This window comes from Mya arenaria, chromosome 5 (assembly GCF_026914265.1).
Source record: "Mya arenaria isolate MELC-2E11 chromosome 5, ASM2691426v1".
NCBI lineage: Eukaryota > Metazoa > Mollusca > Bivalvia > Myida > Myidae > Mya > Mya arenaria.
Genome location: NC_069126.1, coordinates 29,077,270 through 29,100,490, shown reverse-complemented (window position 1 = coordinate 29,100,490; position 23,221 = coordinate 29,077,270). Strand labels below are relative to the sequence as shown.

General features: G+C 34.3%; 1 protein-coding gene across 5 annotated transcripts in view; it reads right to left on the bottom strand.

Moving 5' to 3' along the window:
- LOC128234004 (E3 ubiquitin-protein ligase CBL-like) overlaps positions 1 to 21,822 on the bottom strand; it is a 39,610-nt gene extending 17,788 nt beyond the window's left edge. For 3 of the 5 annotated variants that reach the window (XM_052947924.1, XM_052947926.1, XM_052947927.1), the window contains exons 1-4: positions 21,238 to 21,821; positions 7,205 to 7,351; positions 4,555 to 4,686; positions 607 to 744 (exon numbers count right to left, since the gene is read on the bottom strand). In XM_052947924.1, the coding sequence (XP_052803884.1) occupies positions 607 to 744; positions 4,555 to 4,686; positions 7,205 to 7,351; positions 21,238 to 21,782 (962 nt within the window). In that variant the 5' untranslated portion in view covers positions 21,783 to 21,821. Of the gene's footprint in view, positions 1 to 606; positions 745 to 4,554; positions 4,687 to 7,204; positions 7,352 to 21,237 lie in introns of all 5 variants that reach the window. The other 2 variants (XM_052947925.1, XM_052947928.1) reach the window with 2 other exon arrangements.
- Between the last annotated feature and the right edge of the window lie 1,399 nt (positions 21,823 to 23,221).

Here is a 23,221-nt window from a genome sequence, read left to right as displayed (position 1 = left end):
AGCTCTGTCTTTAGGAAGAGCAGAGCAAACTTTTCCATTTTTCTAAATCAATTAAATGACATGGCTTAACTATTATTAAAGCCAGAGATACAGACAGAGCCACACGTTTTAGTGAATGGTTTACTCAGGTTACATGTGTACAAAGTTTCATGCAAATATCTGTAACACATTTTCAGTTATGGCCAAAGTTAGTTTTTCCCAATGACGCTAATAAAATCACTAACACCTACAACACAACTGATTCGGCAACAACTGGACTTTAACATTTAAAAAAAAAAAATTGTCTTGAAATGAGCCAATTTTTGTGTCATGCCTGGGCACCAGTAATATATGACTGCTGACAAATATCAAATTGCAGGTTTTCATATTTACGTTCATAAATTGATGTTTTATGTCTAAAAGTGATACTCTTCAAGAAAAATGAGTTTTTCGGCACTTTTTTCCAAACAATTGAGATCTGTTCTTTTGTGAGTTATCTTAAATGACTGAATTGAACGCATTGGTGCCAAAATCAGTTGATTCTGACACAAAAAATCAAAAAGTAAAAACTGTTAATGTGTGTGAGTGCAGCTTTGAAAAAAGGGAGATAGTTCAAAATAGACATACAAGCCTTCCCTCTGGCCATCCAGCAGTGCCTGACAGAGGGATTTGTTCTGTGGGATTGTCTGAAGAATTTGTGCGTCTGATGTTACGTAGCCTATCGCCCACTGGCCTAGACGGGTACAGCTCAGACGGAAAACATAGCTGAAACAGAAATATAACAGTATACAGGTTTTGTCCTTAATTAATGCAGCTATTTATCAAGAACCAAGGTGAGAACATACTTGTCACAGAAATTAAAGGGTTTGAAGGATTTGCCAGTCCTGTATAACATAGCCAGTTGCCGTCTTGCTGAAACATGTACAATTCAGGAGAAAAACATTGCTGCCAAACATTTACAAGATTTAAGGTTCCCAAGTCTGATGTTATGTATTTTACTGACCATTGAACCAGAAGAGTACAGTTCAGACAGAAAAATTATCTGTACCTTGACATTTTAATTTCTTTTTGGAAAAACATATTGAGTGGCTCTAATATTTCCATGTAAACTCTACATAGAATGCTGAGTGGCTGTAACTATTCCACAAACTGTACTGAGACTGCTGAGTGGCTGTAACTATTCCACAAACTGTACATAGACAGCTGAGTGGCTCTTATAATTCCACAAACTGTACATAGACAGCTGAGTGGCTCTTATAATTCCACAAACTGTACATAGACAGCTGATTGGCTCTTATAATTCCACAAACTGTACATAGACAGCTGATTGGCTCTTATAATTCCACAAACTGTACATAGACAGCTGATTGGCTCTTATAATTCCACAAACTGTACATAGACAGCTGAGTGGCTCTTATAATTCCACAAACTGTACATAGACAGCTGAGTGGCTCTAATAATTCCACAAACTGTACATAGACAGCTGAGTGGCTCTAATAATTCCACAAACTGTACATAGACAGCTGAGTGGCTCTAATAATTCCACAAACTGTACATAGACAGCTGAGTGGCTCTAATAATTCCACAAACTGTACATAGACAGCTGAGTGGCTCTGATTGTTCAACATTACTGTACATAGACAGCTGAGTGGCTCTAATTGTTCAACATTACTGTACATAGACAGCTGAGTGGCTCTGATTGTTCAACATTACTGTACATAGACAGCTGAGTGGCTCTGATAATTCCACAAACTGTACATAGACAGCTGAGTGGCTCTAATAATTCCACAAACTGTACATAGACAGCTGAGTGGCTCTTATAATTCCACAAACTATACATAGACAGCTGAGTGGCTCTAATAATTCCACAAACTATACATAAACAGCTGAGTGGCTCTAATAATTCCACAAACTGTACATAGACTGCTGAGTGGCTCTTATAATTCCACAAACTATACATAAACGGCCGAGTGGCTCTAATAATTCCACAAACTGTACATAAACGGCTGAGTGGCTCTAATAATTCCACAAACTGTACATAAACTGCTGAGTGGCTCTAATAATTTTAGAAACTGTACATAAACTGCTGAGTGGCTCTAATAATTCAACAAACTATACATAAACTGCTGAGTGGCTGTAATAATTCCACAAACTATACATAAACGGCTGAGTGGCTCTAATAATTCCACAAACTATACATAAACTGCTGAGTGGCTCTAATAATTCCACAAACTATACATAAACGGCTGAGTGGCTCTAATAATTCCACAAACTATACATAAACTGCTGAGTGGCTCTAATAATTCCACAAACTATACATAAACTGCTGAGTGGCTCTAATAATTTTAGAAACTGTACATAGACTGCTGAGTGGCTCTTATAATTCCACAAACTATACATAAACTGCTGAGTGGCTCTAATAATTCCACAAACAAAACATAGACTGCTGAGTGGCTCTAATAATTCCACAAACTATACATAGACTGCTGAGTGGCTCCAATAATACCATTATCTGTACATTAGCTGCCGAGAGGTGAATTTAATTCCACAAACTATACATAAATTCCACAAACTATATATAGACTGCCGAGTGGCTCTAATAATACCATTATCTGTACTTAAGCTGTCAAGAAGCTAATATAATTCCACAAACTGTACATAGACATTGATTAATCATTCCATAAATTGTTCAAAAAATGTGTTAAATTAAGTATGTTTTAAAACATGCTATGTTGAAACTAAAATAAAGTCTTTTTGAAGCATGCCATCTTGATTGTTTTCCATGTGGTCCTGCCAAGTTTTGCATCAGACGATATTATACAATGAAAAGTTGGAAAATGTTTATGAAAGGTCGATGCATGTTAATACTTTAAGCAATTACAATAAAACACATCTAATAACACCTGCAAATTTATTGCATGCCATTATTTTTCTGTTGCCAAAAATGTTTCCATTATACTATCATTGCCAACTCAGACTCATTTCATCAACTGGAAGGCTATGTGTTTATTCAAAGCTACATCATTCTAGTCAAAGTTCAATAAGCATTCAAAATATTCTATCTTATTCTAATTAGGTCAAGTACCGACACTTCTTTCACAAACACTTTAAGCATTGTTTACGGAATTCAATATGACTGACATTATAAAACAAACAAAAACTTGACAAAAGCCTAAAGCAAGAATCGTTTTACAAAACTTCACAGTTCTTTACAATACTTCATTTTTTTCCATACAAAACCCCCTTTTGCAAAAACTCTTGCAGTGAGGTAAATGTTTTACCATAATAGGAAGTTTATCAGTGTGCAAGTGCCACTTAAGATGACTTTAATATTCTAGTTTAAAGAAAAAACCTCCAAACCTTCAATTGATAAGACGAGGCTTATGTTTTAACTGCTTGGTGTGTAGCATGTTTCTGCAACTGAACCACATACTGATACATACAAGGGGCATTTTATTAAAACTGGCAACATGGCTGCCAAATCATGGTTTCATTTTGCACATAATATTATATGTATAGCAAACTGCTGGAAAAGGTACTGATTTTTCTGCAAGCCTATTCAAGTTTTACCCATTTTCCATGTGCCCGAGTAGTTTAATCTGATTTTAAAGGCAAAATAGCATTTTATACTGACTAAAATATGTCTGAATCTAGCAAAATCCCACCCAACAATTTGGACTTTGTTGCAAAATTATGTCAATGAAACTTCATTTAACCATATGTGATGAAGGCCAGTAGCCTGTATCCTTTAGTGTTTGTATCATTTGTACCAAATTCGACATGTAAATAAGAAAACCGAACACATTTCTACCTGCCCAGTTTCGTAGCATATTTCTTTAATCAGGCATTCACTTGGTTGTTCACGAGGAAGACCGTATAGTCTTGATAGTTGTTGGGAATTGGTTCCAGTTTGACAATCGATAATCAGTTCCACTCAAGAAACCGATTATCGATAGTATAATCGCCTTTAGACAAAATCTCAATTGTAGTTTAATTCTTGTACAATAACTGGTTATCCTTAGCTATGCTCAGGTTATGCATATGTTTGAGGTTACTTAGAGTTGTTGTTGCTTTCCCCCATATTGTTGACGATAACAACTGAACACTATCAAATGCATATATAAACTCAAAGGAGAAAATTGGCCGAAATTAACCGAACGCGAATAATGAGAGGAAAGAAGAAAAATACAGCGCGGAAATAGCCAAACAAACAAAAACTCATACTCAGAACGCAATGCAACTAATCTATTTTTATGATTTTGTCGTCATTCTGCTAAACATAGAGCGCATTGAGACAAAAAAATGGGTTAAAACGACATGAATAGAAGTAGTTCTCTGGAATTTGCGGTCTTAAAACTACCTGCGCGCATGCGCAGATAGTCTAAAAACAACTTGTCGGTTGAATTGATGATCGATAAAGACAAAATGCAATAGATTGTCACCAATTTCAGTTCTAGTCAATCAATTTTTCTATCAAAATCGATTATCAGAACATCACTAGTCTGCATGTAACAGTCTTTGAAATGGTTGTATCAAAAAGAACAGTGCAAGTTACAAACAAACTCCCCATCCTACCTGCCGGGTTTTGTAGCATATTTCTGTAACCGAGCCTTCACTTCATCGTACGTCAGGAAAGCAACGTAGCCTGGATGGGTAACGGCAAGAACATTCCAGTTACGAAGCAGGTTGCACCAGGGTTGAAACAGCCTGAAGGAAAAAAGATCATACGCATTGTAGAATTAAGCTATTCAAAAGGTTACATTAAACTTAGTACTAGGGTTTAAGGTCAAGAATTATGGAAGGGTTCTGCTCCATGTCCTTTTTGGCAGCACACTTCTGCTCACAAGGAGACCAGCATGAGCACCTTTCAGCCTTATTCGTTAATTTTTTTTTTTTAACGTTCTTAAATTGGGTAAAGATATACTATAATTTCGGCTGCTGATAAGGAAGGTATAGAAACTCTGTAACAATGGATAACTTTATCTATTTCAATCAAGTATCCAACCAAAATACCGTTTATGACGTATTCAACGCCCCGGGGGGATTGTTTTTTTAAGAATCCTGTGTGTTTGAAAAGAAAAAATTGTCATTCAGAAACTTAATATTAAAATATGCTAAATTTGAGTCAGAAAAATAAAATAACTATCAGTATATGCTGCATCATAGGTGTAAACATACTATGCTGTGCAAATCAATAAAATGGTCCACAGAACACATGCCCTCAATATATCAATACACAACTTTTGGCAATTTTATCACAACTGTTGTTGTGTACAATCAGGTATGGTTTTTCTGTTTATGCATGATGTCAGCTTGAGGTGTCCTAAAATCGTGGCCTTAAAAATCCCTTCATCGGAAATTATCACATCTTTTGGAGTTTGTGTCCTAAAATGGTGGCCTTAAAAATCCCTTTATCGGAAATTATCACATTTTTTGGAGTTTAAGGTTAACGTCATCATTCTACACGTAACAGAATTGGAAAATAGACCCACGAAAAGACCTGGCACGTTTATTATGGCATGCATGTTTAAAAGGACATTTACGGTATCATGATATTTGTAAATCTTATAATTTCTTTCCATGGGTAAATAACTCAATGAAGATGTGTTAATTTGCTTTTAACCATACAAAAAAGCAGCAATCCACTTATCAGTTATACAAAATGCACATTTTTATAAACGCCAGTCTAAAAGCTGTGAATACAGATTGGATTTTTTCCAAACAAAAAACAATTGAAAGTCGGAAATTGATTTGGATAAAAAAACATTGTATCCTTGTTGTTTTATACCACATGTTAATAACAAGTTGGCGTTTAAAATCATTGAAACAAGAAAAGGAAGTAAACAAACACAATTGTTACAGTAATCTTCTAAATCACAATATATGTGAGAGCTTAAACCTTTAAACGTGGAGGAAAAGAAACAAGGAAATGGAAAAAATCAAACTTAAGAACCTTGTTTGTACAAATATCTATACTGTCAACATTTAACCTCCTGATTCAATTTTACGCATAAAAGTTTATCATGCAATTAATTAAATGTGTCAATTAATACTTAACCTTCACTTCGGCCTTATAATTATCTGACTCATATAACATATATATATTATACTGCCATTTCACTCTCTCTATCTATCTATTATCTATCATTAATTTAGATATCAGAAATAAATCTTTATTGTTCCTGTTTTAACCTTTCAACAATGAACAATGTAACAAGGTTTGGTAAAGATTCAATAACAGGGATGTGATTGACCTGGCAGCTCAGGGATGTGATTGAACTGGCAGCTCAGGGATGTGATCGACCAGACAGCTCAGGGATGTGATCGACCTGGCAGCTCAGGGATGTGATTGACCTGGCAGCTCAGGGATAGGATTGACCTGGCAGCTCAGGGATGTGATTGACCTGGCAACTCAGGAATGTGAATGACTGCAGCTCAGGGATGTGATTGACCCAGCAGCTCAGGGACGTGATTGACCTGGTAGCTCAGGGATGTGATTGACCCAGCAGCTCAGGGATGTGATTGACCTAGCAGCTCAGAGATGTGATTAACCGGACGCTCAGGGATGTGATTGACCTGGCAGCTCTGGGATGTGATTGACCTGACAGCTCAGGGATGTGATTGATCTGGCAGCTCAGAGATGTGATTAACCAGACAGCTCAGGGATGTGATTGACCTGGTAGCTCAGGGATGTGATTGAACTGACAGCTCAGGGATGTGATTGACCTGGCAGCTCAGGGATGTGATTGACCTGGCAGCTCAGGGATGTGATTGACCTGGCAGCTTAAGGGCTAAAATTATTTCTGCATTGACTTTTGGGGGTGCTTTAGGCTCCCAAAGTAAGTCAAGCACACTGCCACAAAAAACATACTGTTTCTTTAGCCCTTTTGAAGGCTCGATCTCTTAACTTCAAATTTGAAGCAACCAGGGTTGTCAATACTTACAACAAATAAAGTCATAAAAAAAATCAGCAATTACCTTTTATAATTAGGTAAATGAAAAAATAATACGCAAATACACAGACAAATACATCCCTGACTGATCTAACAGGGATAACAAAATTCAAGACTGAAGAGGATTGCATAAATTTCAGAAGCTAAATTTCCTTACATCAATTACCTTAACACAAAATAAATTTCAAAATACACTATAGGGCAAAACTTAATCTAGTACCTTGGGTATTGGATTATGTCTCATAATAAATTCATATGAAAGCTGCCCTCACCTTGAAAATACGTCAAACTCAAAACAGGAGATGTAGTCGTTGCAGGTAAGATCTATTGTTGATTTCAAGGCCATCGCCTCTAGAGGTGAACTGATGTTGTGAACCTCGTTCAGCGTCTGGCGGAAGTTACGCCATGGTACTATGGTCCTGAAAACAACATGGGTATATAAATTATACATGTACATTATAGGGTTCATAAGTAAGTCCTGGAAACAATAAGAATATATTTTTATGTATATTGTAGGGTACAAAAGGCCACAAACAAATTGGTTTGCTTAGGGTTACATCCTCTTCAAAGACAGGTAGGGTAGGTAGGCTTTTTTGTATTGGGCTTCATGTTTGAACGTTATTGTCTTCAATGGAGAATGGTGTTTAAGTTATCTTCTGTATTAAGCTTTAAATCTACCAATTAAAACATACACTTGGAAAAAATATATATTAGCCTTTAAATTGGTTTTTAATATAAAAATACCATCAAAACATGGCGCACATTTGTTGAAATTAATGGTCATTTTATAAGCTGAAAACACCCTGGCATCCAATGTAATATTTTGCAGGAATAATTCTAGTAAGTGATTTTCGCGATTTTTTGCATAAAATTCGTCCAAATTGCACTGAATATACAAAAAAGTGAGTTATGCTTGTGCCTATTTGCTTTTGTTTTTATCAAATTACAGTGTTGTCTTCGCCTATGGCCTGACTCTTGTTTGTTTTTTTTAATTATGGCGTCGCTGTTGACTATGGTCTGCCTGTGTCTTATTGATTTTTTTCACCGATATTGTCTACGCACGTTTTCAAGCATTTTCGTGACCCGGATTAGTTTTGTTTACTTGGATTTCAATTTGAAATTAATAAGCGTCTACAATATCTGAAGCTTTCTGAAAACCTCAATCAGTATCATCTTTACTATTAACTTTCACCCAGGTATTTGGTATAAAACCTTATGATTCGCACTATCTTTATAATTCTTCAAGATATAACACATAAAAAAAACGACCAGGACAATCTTTCATGTGCATGATATGTAAACTGTTGTCATTGCCACTTGTGGTGATTCAAAGTAGTTTGAATAAAACTGTTACACCGGTTTATTCTAATCAAAGAAATATATATTATATATAATTTTTATTATGTAATATAAATAATTAATATTATCATGAATTAAATTTGTGTTTAGAATTGATTTATTACTGCACTATCCATTTCTTTTAAAAAGAAATCACTGACAATAGATTTCTCTCACCAATTTTGGAGAAATGGGTGCAATTCTCTCATTGAAAATCTGACATAGAATTTACCTTGTTTTGGCGCTTTTTTTATAGGGGAATTTTTGGCCACATTATAGCTTTCAATTTTCCCTAAATGACAAACATTTGTTTTTTGAGAATCAATGAATACAATTATTTGCAAGGCGCTGAAAGTCAGAAACACGAGCCTGTAATATGAATGAAGTATGATGTTACCTTATCAAGTTATCCTTAAACAATTTTCAAAAATTGTATCATTCTCATTTTACGTTGCAGTTAGCACGATTTGTTCATACTATGAATTTAAGTTGAAAAGGCAGATCATGTTAACAGTTGGATTGCCCCTATAATATTTTATTATGTTTCCATACTTTGAAAACATAATACATATTAAACTCATTTTCTACGGCAATGTTTTTAAATTTTTTTATCTATGTCTTGAAAGCTCTAACTAAAGAATGGTCTCTGGATATTTTTTCCTTAATATACATGTGTACATTTTATGCCATACATAAAACACTAAAAATGACCACTTACATATATATACATGTTGACACTATGTATTTCTTTGCTTAGTATGAAACATATATTTTTATGTTTTTTGTGTACATGTGTATTTGATCCCGATTTTGCCCCTAAGTGCCAATAAGGTTTCCAGAAGTGTTAAGGAAGGACACGGAAGGGTTCCAGAACATTGCTAAGACATGCCATAACATCCTGCTTTAGCAAATTCTACTTTCAGGAACCTTTTGAAGGCCTGGTGGACGGAAGGTCTTATATATATTGTCAGCATCATGTTTTATATGGCCAGTGTCGTTGGGCATGCTCTGCTTTTTCTTAAACTGACAATATGTGTTTGCCAGGTACAGTAAAACTGCCCAAGGACTCCAGGGTCCAAGCTAAAACCTCGAAGGAACCGATGTTTTGAACAACCCATTAAAGTTTTCATTTCCCAGTCTGTTAAATGTATTGTCTTTCAGTGTTTTTTTTTAAAATTTAAGTTATCAAACCGAATATTAACTTTGACACCGATTATGTCTTGCGTTGTGGAAATCGCTCATATGTTCAAAGGAAAGTTTGAGCCCCTAGTAATTGTTTGTTTATTTTGGAACACATTATGAACTCGAGGGAGCTATAAGGTTTTGTGCATGATTTGTGTATTTGGGACCGGCTGTTGTGCTCGACTCCTCGACTCAAGTTTCAATGCAGCGTAGGTATATTTTATATGAAAAAAGAAAGAAAATTTTTCAGGACAAAGCTTCGACCTCGAGGGACCGCCAATTTTCGAACAACCTCCTGTTCGAACGTTCGCAGTTTTACTGTATTTTCTAATGCCATGAACATTTATGGTTAAAGCTGCACTCTCAAAAATTGATCGTTTTAACAACTTTTTATTTTTTGTCTTGGATTGAGCCAACTTTTGCGTACATATCTTAAATCACTGTTATAGAGTCCCTGCTGACAAAACATTGGATCACAGTTTTTTATATATTTACAGTACACTCAACGAGTTAGACCCACTTTCCGTTTCCCTCCGCGGATTTTTGCTATCGCGGACAACAAAATGATTTTATCGACTGTCCGCGTTCCTCGGAGTTTGAAATTAAGGCCCTCGGAGGGTGATCAGTCGACCAAAGAATAACAAACTCGGCGTTCCTCGGAGGGGTTAACTCCGCGAAACTCTGCGGACACTAGATAAGAATCTACACTAAAGTTATATTTATTTTATTAAAATTTTCAACCGATTACGACGGCTCCAGTAAATTGCTATTATTCTTTTTCCTCTGCCCGTTTTGCATTAAGTTAGCTTACCACAAGAATGCAGTCGTATTTCATTAGTTGCCCATGCATCTTATAAACGTGTTTTTTGCTAATGACTGATAAACATATTTCTTCCGAGAAATTCTAGGTTACACATTTTCGGAAAATCAGGAGGTCAAACACGCGTACCAAGTTCACAGCGCATGGTTTTGAAGGCCTTCTTGCCTCGTTTTCTGTGGAAAATTCCATGAAACATCATAGCTATTTTTAACCACCAATAATACATAGTATATTCTACATTGTATTGATCACGCGCTTGACGTCAGAGGTCATGATTCAGAATCGTGTAAATAGTCGGCTGCTTCATGATGCAATAACTTAGTGGATATACTTTAATGATTCAATGTTTATAATTCAAGACAATATTCAATTGGCGTTTACGGACATAAATACGAATTAAACGTTGGTACATGTAAGAATCTTTTACGCTTAACAATGTGCATAAGCATAAAAATAAATAACTTCTAAACAAGAATGATTTCTTGCTTATCTGATTAGACTCGGAGTTTCGCCGCAGGATCATAAATCGGACGATTCTCAACGCTATCGTTCATATTAAACTCGGCGGTAAGCCAGCCACTCGGAGGAACTCGGGGGAATTTTAGCGAGGGCAACAGTTTTACCATCGAACGAAACCCGCGATCACCGACTTTATCCCTCGGAGTGAGCGAGGAAAGTGGGTCTAACTCGTTGAGTGTACTGTAAGTTCAAAATTAATGATTTATGGCTAATGCTTTAAGAAAAATGCATAAAACACCAAATTTTGAACATAAATAAGAGAACCTGTTGTCTGATTTTTTGTCAGTAGTCTTATATCACTGGTTCCCATACTTTTCACAAAAACTTGCATGTTTTATGACAAAAAAAAAACGTTCAATCTGTGAGAGTGCATTTTTAACAAAAGCAAAGAAACCACTCACAATATGGACTGGTACAACACTCTTGGGTTTGAAATTCACCAATAAACAGGTGATAATGTTCTGAGTTTTAAGTTACAGTAAGTGCGTCCTCATACGTCCTTATAGAAGTTGCAATATGTTTTGTTTCTTTTCATTTGCACGAACATAGCCATTATGCGCCCTTATTATCAACCAAAAACTCATCGTTCAAAATATTGATTTTGTGTAACCTACCATTAGGATGTATCATAAAAATGTTGTCTGCTGCAACTGTTTTTGTGTTTACAGGGAAAATAGCTGCATTTTATTAAAAACTGAGTCAGCCAACCACATGTTTACGCCCAAGAAATGAGAATCTGACAGTTTTAACACCCACACACAGCACCCTTTGTTTGTCTTGTTAGGGCATGAGCACCTATAAGGACATTTATAACTTAAAGAATGCACTATTACTCCCAAATAAGTTAACACTTTTAATACAATTGTTTTAATATACCAAAAAGGATGAATAAATGTAGTAAACATTGGTGCTTATGAAGGATACCGACTTTAATTTGAAAGAAATGTGCAGTAAACACGGTATTTCTACCTTATGAGACGATTGAAGATCGCAGTAAATCTTTAGCATTCTGTCCAATCATTTTAATAATTTTGCGTTTTGAGCTTTAAAATACACAGTAAAAATACTGTTATCAGTAATTAATATTTTCAATGTCACTTTAACATGTCGGGATATGAATATTGGGCATACTACGAACTTATACATAATTACTTAAACGTTATCTTTTTCTTACTAGTGTAATCAGTAATTAACATCAGCAAGTCTGTATGTATCCTTGGAGAAAACAAATAAAAATTCAGTATTTTGTTATATGATGGTGGTCAAGTTCACATCTTCTCTGAGCCTAAGGCAAATTATCGAAAATGTCAAGCATAAAAATGATAAGGAATTTGCATCAGTTTTTAATGTTGTCAGCAATTTCATTATAATCAGCATAAAGTGATTAACCAACTCAGACATCAAAATTAGATATAAAACTGAATATGCCCGAATTCTTATGTTTGGCAATAAAAAGAATCAACATACTAAATATTAATACAGGAATATAACTTGGCACTCGCCGATGGCAACCTATTACCGATCTGGGCAACTGAAATTCCAAAGAAGTTTGCCCGAGTGGTAAGTCCGATATTTTGGTAGGGGTCTGAATAATATGCTCCAGGTCGCCGAGAAATACCCCTTGCAAAAAGGTAGCGGGTGCCGGGAAATAGGATAATTGCGATAGCCAATCACACATCAGAAAAATACAATATGGCCACGCCCATGTAGACTTATGAGGACATTTTTTGACTGCGTTACGAAGCTTGCAAGGCCGAATAACAAAAGCATTTTGAAGAATATGAAAACATAAATGGCCAGTGCTTAAGATTATTACTTCCTTAAATGGCCCATGGCCGTCCAATACAATCATCAGGTTTGGTTCGTTTTGAGTCTGTTTGCCAGTTTTGCAAAATATTTTTGTCATTACTGTGAATTGTATAAACTTGACAGTATTAAAACATGAAACTAGTGATACACACAAAAGGTCCCTAGCTATTCCAAAAGGTAAAGAAAAGCCTTTTGAAAATTGTGAGGCAGCTAACCTTTTGAGAACCTTAATTAAGCTGCATATGACAACTTATTTGTAATGTTTTGAACCTGTCATTCCCTTGTAATTTTTCAATGGGTGAGTCAGTGACTTTAATTGGATGTAAATAAAATGTGTCAACAAAATGTTGGGCTCGTGAGTTTGATGCTGGGCTCGTTAATTTAAAAAGCTACGAGCCCAGCTGGCTAGTGGTCCGGAAAAGTTAAGTTAAATCCCTGTTTATTATTATATACATTAGCTTTATTATATAATTGGGAATTCATGCAAGCTTTTGAAAGCATTTTACCACCTACTGCAAAAGGGCACGAAGGCTTGTGCTGATTTCGACCTCGCAGTCGCTCGATCAGCCACTTTCGCAACTTTTAGTTTTACATTTGTCTTCAAACAAAACTTCTTTTTAATTAATTTTTGTACAAGAAACCAATACCAAATTAAATGTGTCTTACAGTATCTAATGTCATTTTGCTCCAGGGCAAAGCTATGCAAATTTTGATGTGCAAGCACAAAACTGGGAGTGCCTCCCTACCCTTATTTTTTTGAAAACATAGGACTTAATTCTAATGGTGCATTTCAGAAAAGCAAAAAAATTGTTGTCAAAAAGCTTTCACAGAAGCAAACATGGTCAAAATTGCTGTATTCAAAAATCAAAAATTATTTAACCTATTGTAATCCAATGAGGCACACATCTTTTGTCAAATTTTGTTATACATGTGTTATATTTTGAAACATTTATGAATTCAAATTCTGAGTCAGACTCGAGGAGTTTAAATAGAATATAGACAGATCCAGACCGTTTGGCCTAGCAAAGCAACATGGCATTCGTTACATTTTGTAAGGATTAAATCGATATACTTGTGCACAGATTAAATAAATAAACAATGTTAAAATTAAAGAAAAACACGATATACTGAATTGAACTCAATTTAAGTACGCTCACTGTGTACATTACATCACTTTGAACCACAACTGTCAAATTTTATAATTTTACTTCCTGGTTTTATCTTAAGCACTTAAAATCTGAATTTTAAATGAATTTGTTGATATTTTTTCTCTATTTTGCTACTTGCGTGAGCATGCACACCAAGTTTAAAGAAAATTTACAAGTGCTAAAAATATAAAATATCTTTAAGCCAAATTGTAATGTTTGATGATGATGATGATGGTGATGATGATGATGATGATGATGATGATGATGATGATGATGATGATGATGATGATGATGATAAACTTGATCTATGTGCACATTTATTGACAGAGACTATGGTACAATACTTTTCAGATACACCAATTTTATATATATTATTGTAAATTCTTGGAATACATGGACTTCAGTGTGTATTTCAGAAAAACAAAATCTGGTTAATATATTCATTGATGAAGAAGGCGGGGGGGGGGGGGGGGGGGGAAGATGACACAGTGAATACTACACTTTAGAAAGCCAATAAGCTTCATTAAGGAAAGGTTAATGAGAGCACCAGATGATATTTCTATACATCAAAGGTTACACCTCCACACCAGATGCACACCCGCACATATATATTGTAATTTGTATTGAGTATTGCGTATTCCATGTACAGATATAATAAATTTGAGAATAACTTTATATATTCATTTTATTGTACAGTATTTTAAACACATAAATACTAGCCCCTAAAAACTGCAAACCTTTTTAAAAACAGGTAGGGTCGGTCAGCTTTATTTTCTTTTTTCTATTTCTTTTTTGATTGGGCTTTATATTAATGTAAGAATGTTATTGCAATAATTATCAGAATGGCATTCAAGTCAACTTCTGTATAAAGCTTTAAAAGTTTTTAACTTCATGTTGGAACACAAACTTCAATTTCTTTTTACCAACATATATACTATAAAAACATTAGGGTCGGCACCATTTTTGTAGGTGGGGTCGAGTTAACCAAACCAAAAGATTTTTTAAGGCACTAAAGTAAATATTGGAATGAGTATTCTTATAACAGCCTAATTGATATGATCAAAATGTTTGTAACATTAATAACACCAGCAAAATTTTAAATAAGAGCTATAATGTTAGCAAAATATCTTATTTAAAATTATGAGATAAATTGCTTTGAAATTTTGTCTTAAAATTAAGCGTAAGAAACAAAATTGAATATTGAATGACTTTCTAAGGCTTGGATTAAATAACAAAATTCTGTTCAAATAAGTATCAACCAGCTGCTGTTTGATGTTAATAGTTTATAAAAAAAAATACATTAAAAAAAAATGTTATCAACATAAAATCAGGTGATAGAGTTCCTTTAAAGTATGAAGTTATTGTACATGTACATTATCTAAAAACAGTCATAGGGATGATCAGCTGATCAGATATTACTAATCAGCATGTCTCATGTACAATAAACCCTGTCTGGTCTATAGTAACCTAGTTGTATAGACTGTACGTCAGCATATTTGTGGTTTCCTATTTACTTTGAGTAGGAAATTAGGAGTTCCCTCCATTCTTTTATAATACAGTGCCTTTAATATAATGTGCAGACAAAAAAAACAACAGATTAGGCAAAGCTATATTCACTCATGAGATCAACAAACCAATATTCTTTTACTGGAAAAAGGGAGTTTCCTCCATTCTTTTCATAGAACAGCACCTTTTAATATAATGTGCTGACAAAAAAACAGATTTAATAGGCAAGGCTATATTTACTCATGCGATGAACAAACCCAAATTCTTACACTAGTGTGTGACATCAATTTCTTATCAACAAGCCCCAGAATTTAAACAAACCCTGTAATAAATTTATCTGTGAAGGACTTGTTTAGCTTGTGCTTATTTCGACCACTGTATAATGTTATATGTTAATTTGATTGGAAATTCATTGACGTAAATGTTTGCATCCGGAGTTTTAGGGAGTGCCAGGAAAATACAGTGTAGCACAAATAATTCATTGTTTGTACATGAAAAACCCTGTGAATATAAAAGCAAGAATTAATGCAATATTTAAGACCTTGAACTATATATTGTATTGACTTAAGGAATATATTTCAACTATTCATAATGTTTTACCCATTTTTATAAAGAAATAAATGAACATGACTAATACCAGAGATGTTTTAACCAATCAATAAATTTACATATAAGGAAAATTAAAGACAGTATTTGCAGCATATATAATCATGTTTGGAAACTGACAACATTACATTATTAGCTACATTTTGTCAATGAAGAAATGAAAGTAGAAATATACATTTCGTCAAAATGCATACATGTACAGTACATTTAAACACACACACACATATATACATATATATATATATACAAAAAACACACATTGTACTATATATATATATGCAGTTGAAAAAAATGCTTTTGTTTTCAAGCAAAAAAAGGTATTGTATTTACAAGAAATGATAAAGGATTCAGACCGACTATTTAAGGCTACATGTGTACATGAAGTTCTCTGGTAAAACATATGCTCCAGCTGGTTTAAATAACACTGGGTCAGGGGCACCCTGCTGCCCTTTTCCAGAACAAAGCTCCCTTTTGACTACACCCTGCTGTGCCCTTTTGTTTGACAGAATAAATTTTCAGGATTTGTAATAAAAATAATAAACAAACATAATACTGTCACTTTTAAGTAAAGATAACAGCTAAGGTATTCATAACAAACCTTTCTTCTTGAAAGAATTTGTAAAACATGTACACAATTAGAATGAGGATTGGCCCTTGTAAGTGCCCCAGGCTCTTCCAATGCCCACAAGAGTGCCCTTTCTCAGACCTAACACCCTGCCCTTTTCAAATCCTAGCTGGAGCACTGTGACATATACAGTCATCGAAATAAGACTTTTGGATGAACAAGCCCAAATTCTTATACTATTTATAAGCTATATATGCTATATAATATTCAGAATTTGAGCAAGCCCGGAAGACATTTTACCAGTGCAGGGCTTGCGGGCTTGTGTTAATTTCGATCACTGCATATGTATATATATATATATATATATATATATATGTATAAGACAATAATGTTAAATTTTCATGTCTGGCGACCAAATATTATTTTGGTATGAATTAAAAGGGTAATTGGCCGCTGACTATTTATATATACGTTCATTCAACTATCAAAAAAACAACAGACAAGGTGATAACAGCTCGTATATATCTTCTCTTTATTTTTACTGAAATTGGACATGAAATGATATATTTTTGCAATTTTTCAGGATTTGTTTAGGTACATTTGGGCGTTCTTATCAACGCATATTGCTTTTTCAAATTTGATATTTAAATCTGAGTCTTTATACCATCTATTTTGAAAAATAAAAGCCTAAATTGTCAGTTTAGGCAGAGTGAATCTGTCTTATCAAGTAAAACTTACAATTTAAATTGTGTCAAACAAAAAATATTAAACCGCAATTCTTGATGTAAACATGATCTGATGTCATCGGATTATTAATAAGATGATTCCTTTTTTTGTTTTCATGTTCTTTTCTGAAAACAAAACCCTGTAAATAATATGGGATCACGAGGCACCAAAGTCACATTTTGGTGTATCGGATATATGTCTGCAGTCCAAAATAACAGGGCGAGGCACCACGCTGCCATTTTCCAGGACCCTGCTGCCATTTACTACACCCTGCTATGCCCTTTTGGTTGACAGTCAATTTGCAGAAGAAAAAATACAATAATAAATATACATAATTTGAACACTAAAGTAAAGATACCAGCTAAGGTATTCATATCAAACTATTAGTATTGAAAGTAGTTACAACACATACACATTATGTAGTGAACATTGGCCCTTGCAAGTGCCCCATTAAGGCTCATTCAATGTGCATCAAAAAGTGCCCTTTCTCACCGGTAGCACCCTGCCCTTTTCAAATCCTGCCTGGAGATCTGAATTGTCTAAATTTGAACAGTCTTATTCCCTTAAAATTATTCAAATTCATTATCTAAAAGGGGGTTTATAATGCTTTGTTTCTTGATTGAAATATACCCAGGTAAATTGACAATTTTAGGCATGTTGCCGCTATTTTCACAATTCTTAGAGCCCTTACTCCATTCAGAAAAATGTGGGGGGAAAAACCCGACTGGGGTTCTTTCTCTCGACATCCTGTATAAAATATTTCGATACAAAAATATCAAATCATAACCAAAGACGCATTATTTCATGTACTTTAAATTAAGATTGATAACTTCCTGACTAAAGAATTGTAATATTTTACTGCTCTGTTTACATTTATCAGGGGAAAAGATTCTGTTCAAAGGGTGTTCTTCCCTCAGAGCATAGCAATAAAAACCTTAATTTTTGGCTAAAATCATAATACTTAACACCAAAATCATTTGAAAACTTCCCATTTCAAAGTGAATCAACTACACATGTATGTGTATATATATTTATATATATGAATAAAGCAATAGTATAGACTGAATTTATAACTGCTTCAATGATCAACCAATAACATGAACACTTTAGATGTATGATTTATCTTTTATTAGCCAACTGAGATCTCTTTTTTTCCGTGTTTGGGACTTGTCACAATTATTATTCCAATCAGAACAGCACAGGAAGTTTTAAAAAAAAAATCCCCCAAAAAATAATTGTATGTTTCAATGCTAAATACCTTTAATGCATTCACACTATTTAACCTATTTTAAATGCAACACCAGAACAAAAAGTAAGACTAAAGCTAGCCTAAAACCAGAGTCAGATGTACCAATGCTTGAAGCATCAAATATATTTTACTTAAATTGTAAAGGCTGAAGCCAAGTCTTCCTGAGGGACTGGACTGTCTAAGACAGGGTCCATACAGCCAGACAGGCAAAAACATCAAGGCGTATTCAAGGAGATTTCAGGGGAATTTAAGGACCTCTATTCGATTTGCAAGGACAGTTTATTACAAATAAAATTAATTACAATTACAGATAACACTTATCTTCAAAGACTATAATTAATAGCACATAGCACACAGATGTCAAAAACTTAATTGTCCTATAAGATTTCCAATATATTGTCTAATTCCTCTGAGATAATTAAGCACAGTTCTTTTTTCTTCCTCACTCCTTCTATTACATTTTCAACAGAATGGTGAACATGTCCATCGTATAACTGGTGATACTGCTAATACTAATAATAGGCAGATTGCTCCTGTGTTTTTTGGACTTTGCGTGGGATTTCAGGGCAGACTCACCCATTGAACTGATGTCAAATACTCAAGTGCATTATGTTTACACATTGTTTTGTGTTTATTTCCGTGTGCCAACCAGTCTAGTAAGTATAAGCAATAAGACACCATTTGTTAAAAACACAAGCAACTATGTACAGCAAAAACGGAAATCAGAAATGGGAATAGACTGAACTGGTGTCCATGTAAATTGTTCCATTGTGGACCAAAACCTGTACCATACCCGTACTGTCACACACACATCAACAGATTCGAATGGCAGAGTTACTAGCAAAGCGTCCACTAAGATCAAAGATTTTTGTAAAGATGAACCTTTTTTTACTACAGACACTTCATTTTAAACAGAACAAGGAAAATTGTGGACTTTTTCCAAAATGCAAGCACTATCCAAGCAGTTTTCAAGGAAAAATAAAAATTTCAAGTAGTTTAAAGTTGTTTATTTTGCAAATTTAAGGACTTGTCATCGAGCAGCCTAAAATTCATGCACTTTTCAAGTCTGTGCGAACCCTGTCAGAGTTTTGGCAAAATCGCTCATGTTGCAAGTTTCAGTACTAATATTTACTTCATAACAAAAACCACTTGAACAACTTTTCTCATTGCAATACAATGTTAAACAACATTGAAGTGATCACTTTAGTATACAGTGTAGCCCAATACAATAATTTCTGTTATCATATATTTTTGTATCAGTAAATTTAACGAAGTGGAATATCAATACAATGGTTATCATTCGACATTGGCTGACCCCATTAAGTTATCAAATCTAAAACCGACAAAAAATGTTTTTGTGTCCTCAAAAAATCGAGAAAGTGGTTAACCAGCGTGATAAAGGAATCAAATCTAATAAATACTTTATTCAACTACAAACATTTGGCTCTGTATGTGTCCAAAATGTGCAATTTTAAAATTATCAATTAGGTGACATTTTATGAGACAATCAACTCAAATGGTGACAGTTTATTAGAATCCGCATGAAAGATCAGATATAGATGTCTATGTCCCTGGTTATTGATACGCAACTTAGAAATACTGCCGCTCTCTACGATAAGTTTTTAAGTTTCACATTTATTATAAACGAAAGGAGCAGTGTCACTCATTTGACTCTTTCTCATTAAATGTGCTAATGGTAGTATGCGTTAGTGATGGGCAATCGGTTGAGTTTTACAATCGATAATCGGTTACAATCGGAGACCATCAACCGATTAGACATCGGCTATAATCGGATATTATAGAGCAGTGGTTGCTAGTGATATACTTGAAGGTAATGGGTATCACTTCGTCTATGTAAGCTGAATTGAATATATAAACCAAACAATAGAACTTACGTATTCATTTTTCAGGAAACTAACAAACATAAAACATATTTTTTTTATATTTTTAAGTTAAAAAGAAAAAAACATTAAACTGAAATGTATACATCAGAAATTTCAAAGTCACCAGTATGAATCTACCAGTAAATGTTTGTTTAGAAATATTGTCTGGTCAATGAGATATGGGTTCATTCTACATCTCTTCTTGCTCATCACCTGTGATCTAGTTACTGTATACCTATTTTGCGTAAGCCTTTTTGCAAAGGCAACAATACGCCTTGCTTGTGTTTTCTTTGGTTGGAGGTCCTGGTTTGATTTTTCTAAATGCAAAAAAGAGCCAGACTTTAGATTTTGCTTTCCCACCCGGATAATTGTACAGCATATCGTCATTGTCGTCTGCCATTCTTACGAATTGTACCCAAAGAAAAATGAGCGGAAATGTCGGCAAGATAAAAAAAATCGTAAATGAATACTGAGTAACCTCCCTTGATAAATTTGTATGATGTTCCGCGATAATCGATTATGATAATTTACAATCGATTATCGCCGATTTTGAAGCTTTCCGATCAATTTTCGATTATAATCGATCATCGGCCCATCACTAGTATGCGTTATGCAAAAGTATCATATATGTTTGGCCAAGTTCTTTCAATAACAGTAATATTGTCTTGCCTGTCCTGGGTTTCCAGGGTGTTCCAAGGAATTTTCAGCAAAAGGTCCCTGGACCCTCAAGGTTGACAAATTGGGGATTCTCTGATAATGTTGCAGTACACACTACATCATTTTTACTGGATTTTATTTTTGTGATCCCAGAGATACAAAGTTTGTTGGAACTGCCTAAGGGTCCCTGGCAAGAAAATCTAGTCAGGTTCTCGTTTTTTTCTGGGTGAGGTTAATACGAAGGTATGTGCCAAACAGATAGCCCAAACAGATTTTTAGGAAGTAATATAAATTTACCTTTCACCAAATGACTTTTTCCACCAATCTGCCGCATCTCCTTTTGTGATTCTGAAGTTTTCACCCGCAAACGAGCCGTTCGGATATATTGCTTTTAATTCCGCTAGCATGTGTGAAAACACTAGACTCAATTTAGTCAAATTTCGTCTGTAGTGTGACGATTCGTCAAACATCTTTTCCTTCCCTTCCTTGAACAATTTTATAGTGTTTTTACACTTGTTCATCAAGTTTTCTATGAATATCCGGAAATATTCGCATTCATTGAGAGTATGTAGTTTGTCGTCATGTTTGTTATATATAAGCCTAAGATGCTGATAAGTGTCTGGCAAAATATCCAAAATGAAAGGTGGACTGTTTCTCAAATTCATTCGATGATGTTGACACATTTTTACCACTTTGTCCATTAACTTCCATGACTTTTCTATTGTCTTTTTATCGACCACAAGTCTACTTGGTGTGAATACTCCCTGTAAAACACCAAGAATTCCTCCCGACAGGTTCATTGCTTGATTGTTGTTGGATTTTGGTCGATTTGCCTGCGCCATCTTACTCACATCTTCCTGGTTTGGTAGACTGGTTTTGTAAATATTGACAACACATTACGCAGTAGCCTCCCTTCGATTGAAAACACTCCTCTCGTGCATTTTACAACCCACTGGATTCTTTATTGATATGCACTGTTTGATATATAAGATGAGAGAAATTTTTCGTCTACTGGTCATAAGGTATAATAACATCTGAAATACTTTATTTCTATCAACTATATTGAAAATACATAAAAAAACACTTAATACTTTTCGTTTAATTTTACTATGAACATTTTAGAAAAATAGACTTAAGTTAACAAATGACTTTGGATGTTTTATAAATACTGACTTCTTTCCACTTGTGGGCATTATGGAACAAGTATATACAAGTATAAAGTAAAGTGTTAGTATATCCCAATCTGAATCAGTTCAGGGCCAGTCCGCAGGACTTATGACTCATGTATATATGGAGAATATTATCGTTAAATCATTACAATTGGCCCATGTAATGATATTTCCAGCAGTAACTTACAAAACCTGTAATTTTATAGTTTGTTTTCACTTGAAATGGGTCGGAAAGTCTGATATACGGGATGCCTAATAAAAGTCTTCACAATACGTGATTTGCGGTAGTCTATGTCTTCGCATTTCATGCATTTAACGGAAGATTGGAGTTTATTGTGGTTATCATTGATATATCCCGTTTCATACTTAAAAGGACTATTCATTTTTTTCCAATGCTGTCTGAGTGGCTACTGTAGCCACTGGGGTGTACTTCGATGACTTTCACTTCAAATCTGTCAATATACAATAATAGGCTTTTGAAATACAATATTCATCTTTAAACGTACATACACATGTATATACCAATTAGTTTAAACATACCATACTTAGTTTAAGGAAATTAACTGACATACATACAATACATATTTGAAATAGACCAGCCTGTGATCAAATTCATGAAATATATTATGGCTTATTGAAAATAAACACTAAAGGCGAAAAAGTAAATATACATGACTTTTAATTTTGATTTAATCGTATTTTATTGCTTCATAATTGTACACTTTTTGACAATGCATGCAAAAGAAAACAGACAAAAAATAAATCTAAGTAACATGAAAAGCATGACATATTTTACTTTGTCAAAAGCAAAAGGGTTGGGCCACAAGTTTTTACAACATTAGAAAACGGCCCTCCCCTAAATCCGAATAAGTTATCAAGATGGTTACGAAATCTAAATATGCATTTATAAATTACCTTGCAACAAAATACAATATACAGGGGAAAAGTGGGAAAAGTAATGAAAAAAGGAAAATATTTCATTTCGTCAGAAGTAAGAGCAGAAGAAAAAAAAAAAAAAAAAAAAAACAACAAACTTTTAAACGAATTGAATGATGTTTATGCCTTTAACCTCGTACCGTCTCTTGACCTGTTTGCCTATATTCTAGTATAAG